At 39.0% G+C, this 8,756-nt stretch overlaps 1 protein-coding gene across 4 annotated transcripts in view; it reads right to left on the minus strand.

Moving 5' to 3' along the window:
* The window catches only part of rasgrf2b (Ras protein-specific guanine nucleotide-releasing factor 2b), a 42,518-nt gene that overhangs the window by 14,701 nt on the left and 19,061 nt on the right, over nucleotides 1-8,756 (minus strand). For 3 of the 4 annotated variants that reach the window (XM_051423480.1, XM_051423481.1, XM_051423478.1), the window contains exons 6-15: nucleotides 7,383-7,499; nucleotides 7,086-7,165; nucleotides 4,729-4,922; nucleotides 4,319-4,428; nucleotides 4,117-4,235; nucleotides 2,751-2,911; nucleotides 2,567-2,633; nucleotides 1,976-2,112; nucleotides 1,325-1,407; nucleotides 720-968 (exon numbers count right to left, since the gene is read on the minus strand). In XM_051423480.1, the coding sequence (XP_051279440.1) occupies nucleotides 720-968; nucleotides 1,325-1,407; nucleotides 1,976-2,112; nucleotides 2,567-2,633; nucleotides 2,751-2,911; nucleotides 4,117-4,235; nucleotides 4,319-4,428; nucleotides 4,729-4,922; nucleotides 7,086-7,165; nucleotides 7,383-7,499 (1,317 nt within the window). The remainder of the gene's footprint in view (nucleotides 1-719; nucleotides 969-1,324; nucleotides 1,408-1,975; nucleotides 2,113-2,566; nucleotides 2,634-2,750; nucleotides 2,912-4,116; nucleotides 4,236-4,318; nucleotides 4,429-4,728; nucleotides 4,923-7,085; nucleotides 7,166-7,382; nucleotides 7,500-8,756) is intronic. The other variant, XM_051423479.1, reaches the window with a different exon arrangement.

Raw genomic sequence — 8,756 nt, forward strand, 5'->3', positions numbered from 1 at the left:
TAGAAGAAAGACACTTGGGCTGCCTATGTACCTACGTGGAGCAACATTCAGGGCAAGAAATAAGCATATCCTGTTTAGTTAAACATTTGAGATGGGGAACTTGCCCTACACACCCACAGTACCCTTTCTGCACACCTCTGGTCTCTGGATGAGTCCGCCCTGTTCTCTTCCAGTAAAGGCAGCCAAAGGCCTTTACATACAAACCTGCCCTTGGGCAGAGGAAAAGACAGAGCTTTTCCAGTTGAAAAGTTAAGTTAAGTAAAGCCGTGGAAAGAATATAAACATACAAATCTGATGCAGCCAGAGACCTAATAAGTGAGAGAGAGCATGAATAAAGCAGAGAGAGAGAGAGAGAGAGAGAGAGAGAGAGAGAGAGAGAGAGAGAGAAACTCCCCATCTGACACACAGTATATTCCTATAGCTGTGCCAGAAACCTTGTCAAAGCATCTGTTCTACTGGCCTCCTGGTATGTACTTCAGCCAGTATGTATTCAACCTTGTGGACGGAGTGGGAGCTCCATGCCGAGTCCAAAACACTGACCCACATCTGACTACATCATTCACAGAATTAAAAAACAAGGGGGGAGCTAATAAAACAATCTCATGTACACTCATGGTAGGATTTACGAGGTGTCTTAACCTCGGTGGGGGTGAGTTTTGTCTGCATCTACACCTTTTCTGTGTTTGTGAATGCTTATTTGTGTGTTTGCACTGTATGACCTGATCGGAATGGAGGAGAAGGGCTTCTTGTAGATGTCGGCCAGTTTGTCCATGACCACCGTTGCCGTGGTGAAAATCCTGTAAGTGTGCAGGAAGGTGTTGAGGAAGTCAATGGAGAGGAAGCGCAGGTCGGTCAGCCTCTCAAGCAGCCGCTCCACGCTGGCATAGCGGATCTGGGGGACCTTGCAGGAGTTGAGCGTCTTGCTGAAGCAAATGTCAACATCATCTTTATGGAGACGCACATCGGATCTGATGGATACACACGTACGTACATACACACACATAACCGAGCATGGGTGACTGCTGGGCTGCTAAGCAAGGAGAAGGTTACAACAGTAGCTGAGCAAAAACAGCCAAGTAAAAAATGTATATAATCCAAAAAAGGAAAAATAAGAGTGGATACCAAAAAATATTTTTTAACAGATTTCAGCAACAACATAAAAAAATATTGAAAAAAAGCATATACATAACATACAGCCTAACAATTTACTGTACATCAACACAACTGTAACATATTCATCAGGTATGCTACATTACAAACTTAAGTTTTGAAACACTGGCACGAAGAGATGGGTATTGCTCTTCACAAACACAGACATACTTACTTGATCATATGAGGCACAGTGACTTTAGAGTTCTCCTCAAATACACTGGTCATCAAGCCATTACAGCGGATATTATCTATACACTACAGAGAAGGAGAGAAAAGGAAGATAAATAATGACGGAATAACATGAAATAATGACAGTAAAAGACGGAAAAAGTAAATGTCTGCAAATTATCTTCAAGTTTGTTTGAATTACTACAGAATTTAAAGCAAATGATTGGTCTGCAAACTCCTAAAACATGTCAGGGAGAAAAATACTTTAATTAACTAACTTTAATTTGTAATAATCTTTTTAGCACACATTTGTTAATCTGTGTGCTCCCATAATGCTGAGAATTGTTTTGAACATAATAATATATAATAATAATAATTTCAAAAGTCTGGTTAATGAGGAATTGAGGAAAAAGAAGGAATTTATAACTGTCAATGTATTTTTGTCACATAAGAATTAATCCAGTCTGACATGCTTGTATGGCGCTACTGTGTTTGTGAAGTACTGAGGCAGTGAGCTGAACTCACCTCTGGGGAACTGCACCCGTGTCTGTGTTTACTTATCACTAAGCCTTCTCAATACCCGGTGGACACTTGCTCTCGCTATTTGGAGGTTCTTGTTATTCTGTGTTTGTCTGGGTGTGTGTTTGTGTATTACCTGGCTAATATCACTGGTCCATGCTGCCTTCTCCTGCCGCGATGGCGCCAGTAACACCACAGTGAATGACGGTAAGTCTGACGGCTCTACTATGAGCTTAAAGTCCAGCTGACCAAATACCTGGCCGCCAGCTTTAGCTGTGTGATAGATGAGAAAGAAAGAGGTTTTTTTTACAGTACAGCAGTCCTCTTAATGATGACAATAGTAAAAAAATAATAATAATACACACACACACATAGAGGGTTAATTAAGCTGACCTGCTATATCCATTCTACGTACCCCTGAGGCTTCAGTGTAAAGGTGTGTGTTGAAGTGATGTGTGCACATGCATGTGATTGTCCCAGCACTTGTGTTTGTGTGGCTGTAGTGTGAGTGTTTCAACTCCCTATTTGCAAAATGAATCCTCAAAAGATCAAAACCTGACATTTAAAGGGGTTAACATCTGATATTTAAAGGGAAGTAATTTCTGTACACTTATCATCTGACACCTAATTAACCTCTATGAGTGATGAAGAGCCTACATGAGCAAATAAGATCTGCATGTGTGTCGGCCAACGTGGAAACACTGCTGCGTTGATGCAGTAAACTTACACTCCTCATCACTGGCATCTGGCTCCTCTATGAGTGTGCAGTCAATTAGGGACAAAACTCCACCTTGCTGCAAAAGTTTTAAAGAAAATAATGACAACGGTTTATTGGCATTTTGGTTAAAGAAATCCCAAATTAATTTCCTCTCTAGGATCTACTTAAACTACTGAGGTTAAGGTGTTCTCACCTTGAGAAGGTGCAGTTTTCCCCCGGAGCTGCGTGTGCAGACAAGGAAGTGTTTGGTGAAGAGGAAGCACTGTCTTTCCCCTTCCTTCTTTAGAGAGAGAGAGCCCAGACGGACCTTACTTAGCTTCCCTCGCTCCACTGATGGCAGCTGGATCAGAGAGCCTGAGGAGCAGGACAGCACAGGATTACATTACATTTCATTAAGCTGACACTAAGCTGAGTGCGTAAAACACAACATTTCTGCTCACATGTACTTTGTGCATGCACCTGGCAGACATAAATGAGAACTGAAGAAGTCAAGGAGATCATCATCAAAATGGGCAGATTTAGTGGCAAAAAACTATCTCTGCTAGAAGAAATAAAAACCTTGGTTACGCTGTCAAAACTGTATCAGCACTTCCTCTCCTGACCTCTGATTCAAATGCAGGAGGAACATCACAATCTGCTCTCCTGTGCAGTTGTAAAGCAGCATGTTTCACTTAGCAGGCATGCACAAACAATGGAAAATTGCCTTTGACGTGATCTGTGTGTAAATACCCTAACCCATAAACAATATAAAGATTTTGCAGGCCACTTGTTGCTTGAAGCAGTTCCTGATAAATACAGTGCACTTTATGTGGTACATTTGAGATTAACTTGATCAAGAATTACTTTGTTTTGTTAGATTAGGCAGATTGTTGGCTCTGGCTCCACGTTAAGACCTTGGCATACACCAGTGATCACAGACAATCCATTTATCTCCACTGTAGGAGAATGAGAACTTCTAGTAGCTTTAAATCTATAATTTTACATCACATTCATTTGGCATGCACTTTTTCCCAAAGCAAACTACAATAAGCAGAACATAGGAACAGAAGCTGGAGGTCATCAAAACTTGGAAGCGCATCAAACAAACAACTGACAGCTTGTTCAGTGGTACAGTACAAGTGCTTAGAGGTTTTCCATTTGGTAAAGAGAAACTGGTTTAATCAGTTTTGTGCAGTAAACCTATTAAAATGCACATGAAATGTGATTAAATAAAATAAGTACAACATTCTGTTCTGAACTGTTTGGGAATAATTTCTCAATTGTTTTTTTTTCCTTTAAAATTATTATTACTATTCCTCAGAATAATATATTTGAGATTCATGGAGAACCAACCAATTTGCAGAACATTTTCACTGGGCAAGGGGAGAGAGAGCCACATCTCCCCCAGTAGAAAGTATTACAGTAGCTAATGTCATGATTCAGTGACTGAGCTCCACTGAAGTTCTGTGTCTGTACTATCAGATCACAGGTTGACAGGCAGTGAGACCCTCCTTACTGTCAGGAAAACCTCCAGAGCTTTGCTGTCCGGTGAGCAGCACTGTGAGCTGACAAAGACTTACCCTGCCTAACGAAGGTCTGGCTTGTGTCCAGTAGGATGTCACAGCCCTCCACTATCATCCTCTCTATGGCCAGGTTTTTCCGGATGTTCTCCGTGTCACTGACCTCATCATGCATTACTCTGGGCACACACAAATACATCAGTAAGTTCAGTATTCAATATCAAGATGCATCAGGAAATCCTTCAGACAACCACACACATACCTGGAGAGTTCCTCTAATTTGGACTTGGCAAATTCAAGACTCTTGCGCTCCACATGTTCATGAGGTGTGTGTGCTAATAACTCATGCAGGGTGATGATGTAGCGAGGAATCTTGTAGGAGAAAAAAACAATGTGAGAAAAGGCTGTTAAAATATATGAAATAATTTTAAAAAAAAATACAGTTTATACAACAATAAATGGAAGCAGGAATTGATTTGGTATGTTTGAAAAGGAACAGTGTTGGGCAGTAACTCATTACTAGTAATAATATTACAGTGATAATACTACTTTCCCCAGTAACTAGTAGTGTTACTCATTACTAATAAAGTGTGTAATAATATTAATTTTAAAAGAGTAATGAGTAACTAGCCCAACACTGAAAAGGGGGGTTTGCCGGTGCCTGCAATCTACCTGGAACATTGGGTATGTGAGGAAGGTCTCGAGCATCCTTCCCTCACAGGCTGCATTAGACTCGTACTGTTTCAGGAGCTTGTCAAAGTCTCTGTTCTGCTTACAGTTGGCCAAAACCTGCAGGCTGTACTGATGGTTACGCACAAACTCCTGATAGATGTTCAGCATGGGCAGCAGGATGTCAAATAGGTCAGCTAGAAACAAAAACAAAAATAACACACCACATATATGAATATGCAGTATGTCAGTCACTTAAGGGGACAACATAGTGTTGCTATAGCAACCACTACAGGCACAATTCCATAGGAGTTTAACGGACATTGTTTGAGCCATGTCAACCATGAGCCTTTTGTCATCTGTGACTAAGAAAATACTGTCAGACATCTTTCATCCACTCCCCAAATGCCCTTGTTGGATCAGTATCTGAGATCCATTTACTGCTAACCAAACTAGCTGTCAGAGGCCAATGTGTTTGCCATGTGTATGTTTACTAGACTAGGTGTCACCAGAGTTTCCCAGGAGGGGTTTGCGAGGCCTTCTTGATTTTAAAGGGTGTAAGACAACTTATTATACTTATATATATATATATATACACATATATATATACGTGTATATATACAATTATAAATATATATACATATCAGCATTTATTTCTAATCTTAAAATTTAGATTATTTTTTAAGATATAAAATCTCACCAGGTAAGGGCACGGTGAAGACCTAAACACAAACTATATTCACAGAGCCTTCAATGTCTACCAAACAGCTTTGTCAGTTAAAACAACCAAAGACCTAATACAACAATGATCAAGCATCAGGGAGAAGAAAAAGACTGAATTTGTCAAAAACAAAAGCCTATTTACTATGTATGATTGTTAAAAAAATAAAATAAAAAACTAATACAGAGAATTGTATTAAGTGTTCCTAAAAATATCAGGAAAACTAATCTCTGATGCAACATTGACAGAAAATAATCTGCTCAAAATTCATTCAAATCTCTCTGTTTATACAAACAGTTATTGCATTCACTATCCTTAAGGAAAAGGGTTGGGAACCACTGACTGTGCTAGATTAACTACTGTCGAGTGCTTCCTATTAGGACTTAATGTTAATCCTGGTGATACTGTCTTCCTTGCATAAGAAACAGGGTAACCAATCTGGCAGCTAGTATTAGTCTAGTCTTCATTTTTATAATAACTTTTGTTTAATTTTTGGTGTCACATTATTTTTCATTGTCCAAAACTGTTTTCCCAGTTTGACAATTGCTTTCAATAAAAACTTTGAAGGCCAACTGTTGTCTTCGACCTCTATTGGAAGTGTGTTGAGCTCGCTGTATCGCTGTGCAGCTATACTCAGTGAGAGCCTGAAGACCAAGGTAAAACATTAATGGCACAAATAAAGGATATACAACTTTATTATTATTCGAAGCTGATGTAAGCTGTGAAACTGACTCCTTAAAACCAAAGCCAGTAAACATTGCTTTAATAATCATATAAGTGACTACAACCCAGTTTCTTTATTGATCACATTCTGCCTCTTCATGCCTCTTTCTTGGACGACAAACATCTGGTTTAAGATAGAAGCATCACCATGGTGTTAGATACATGACAAAGTCTACTCAAATAATCAGTATAACCTAATTTTAATATTCATGTTACATTCTGAAATAGCATTAAATGAAGTAGATGTTAGTTTATAATTCACTGCAGAGAACCAAATGACTAGACAATCAGGCTATTCAATGGCAGTGCCCTCAAAAAGATAAAATCAAAACCATGCAAGAAAAAGCAAAAACAGATTTAAAGAGCCTAAATTACAGAGTCAAAGATGGATGCTTCTATGCATCTGAATATAGTCTATGTGGGGTTAAAAGCATGTTAAATTGGATGCTAAATATTCATTGACAAGATCAAAAAGGAAACAATCTGTACTGAAAATACAAAATCTACATCAGCCGTCAGCCTGAAGTAAAGAGTCAGATAACGGTGACATTTGGCCCTTTTCTTTTTGAATTTGTCAAAAGCAATTTGCTGTCGTGTCTTTCAGCCGTCTGTCTCCTAGGTGATGCTTATCTGTCGAGGGGGCTTCTGTTTTAGGAGATGAATTTGTGGCATGCCTTCTGGTCCGGGTGGTCATTGTCTGTCAAGACAATGAGTGTGCTTGTTGCAGACTGAGATAGGGAAACGAGCGTGTGTGTATGTGTGTGAATGTGGCAGTAGGACGTCAAGTGTGACGTTTGAATGAGAGAAACTCGATGTGTAGAACCACTAAAAACCTGACCTTGATGTAACTGAGTGGCTGAGTGTATGCACACTGGGTTTATTTTTGTGTTTTGTGCGTGGTTAAGTAACAGCTTACCCAGCACAAGGGTTGGCCAGTTGGCTATCCTCGCCTTCAAGCCTTGATGGAAAATCTCATGTAGGAACATGATGGTCTCACTGAAGACACAGTGTGAAAACAAAATGACAAAACATTTCTTTAAATCGTCAGTATCTCTATCTGCTTGTGCCTGTCGCATATTTGTCACTTCAGGGATTTGATTAAAACCATGCTGCTTTATCACACACACACACACACACACACACACACACACACACACACACACACACACACACACACACACACACACACACACACACACACACACACACACACCTGTTGAGGAAGATGCTGCTGACATCGTCGTGGCTGATGGGGGGTTTCTTGGAGCTGGCAGCCATCCTCAGAGGTCTGAGAAAACAGTTGACCAGGATGTAGAGCTGGTGGACGTACCTGTCATCACACATGGGCAAACAGGAAAAACATTATTTCAACATTATATCATATACATATTACATCAAATATATTGACTTATAATGCCTGAGTTCAGATTTAAAGAGGCTTTAGAACAGTGACAGTGAGGAAATAGCAAATATGTTCATTGAAGACACTAAATTGCACATGTACAGTTACATTTTTTAGTCAAGCAGCTTAATCTTATTTATGTTTTTAAATTGCACACCATTGTACTTGCACATTGCATATAGTGTATATATTTTTAATTTATAGTTTCATATTTTCTATTATATTTTGTAATATTCTTATTTGTAATAAGATTGTATGTACACTGTACTCTCTTTTTATTGCACTATATTCCCCAATGCTGCTGTGTGTAACTTGAATTTCTCCTACGGGGATTAATAAAGGAATATCTTTTCTTATCTTATCTGTTATTATTTATTGGTTTGGGTTTTTTTTGTAATATTGTAATAAACAGACCTGAACATAATGAATAATGAATGCCTGCCTTTGTTTGACCATTACAGTACATACAAATTACTAATCCTCTTTACTCAACATTTTATGGTATTTTAAACCCCATTCACCGAATATGTATATGTATAAGTTGCAATTTGCAATTTTAGTTTGACATGTTTCAGGGTCTGACAATCCGACTGATTCAATTCAATTTAATTAATGTACAGAGGAAATGGACCATATGTATAAACTCTTCTACCTTAGAGCATGTATTTTTATATCAACTGTCAAAACATAATATGATATAGTATATTGAAAATGAAAATTCAGTTGACAACAATCTAAAGGGGAAATATAGGATGGGAATATCTGTTATGGCTACTCCAGTAAAATAAAAGATCTAATTGAAGTACTTCATCACAATAATGCGAAGATCCTATAAATCCAATATCGTCATAGTGCAGTCCTGTTTGTACGGAGCCCCTAAAGGGACATGGGGAAAAAAAAAAAATTAAACGTTTCTCGTGCTCACAAGATACTTTCTCGCACTCAGGAGAAACCTTAGGTTAAGCACAGGCAGTTGTGCTTCCTGTGTATGCCTCTAGGCTCATTAACTGCGGTCAAGTCAGCCATTAGGGTGGCGATTCGTCCGGCTTTAGGCTGGACAGTCCTGCTTTTAAAGGCCCTGTCCGGCTGCAGCCTTAAGCCAGACACTCATTTGTCCTCCTTTTGAGAAAATAACAAAAAAGGTCGCCTTTTGACACATTACCTTGTTAGTTTTATTGGCTAAAA

The sequence above is a fragment of the Dicentrarchus labrax genome, unplaced genomic scaffold (assembly GCF_905237075.1).
Source record: "Dicentrarchus labrax unplaced genomic scaffold, dlabrax2021, whole genome shotgun sequence".
In the NCBI taxonomy this organism is placed as follows: Eukaryota; Metazoa; Chordata; class Actinopteri; family Moronidae; genus Dicentrarchus; species Dicentrarchus labrax.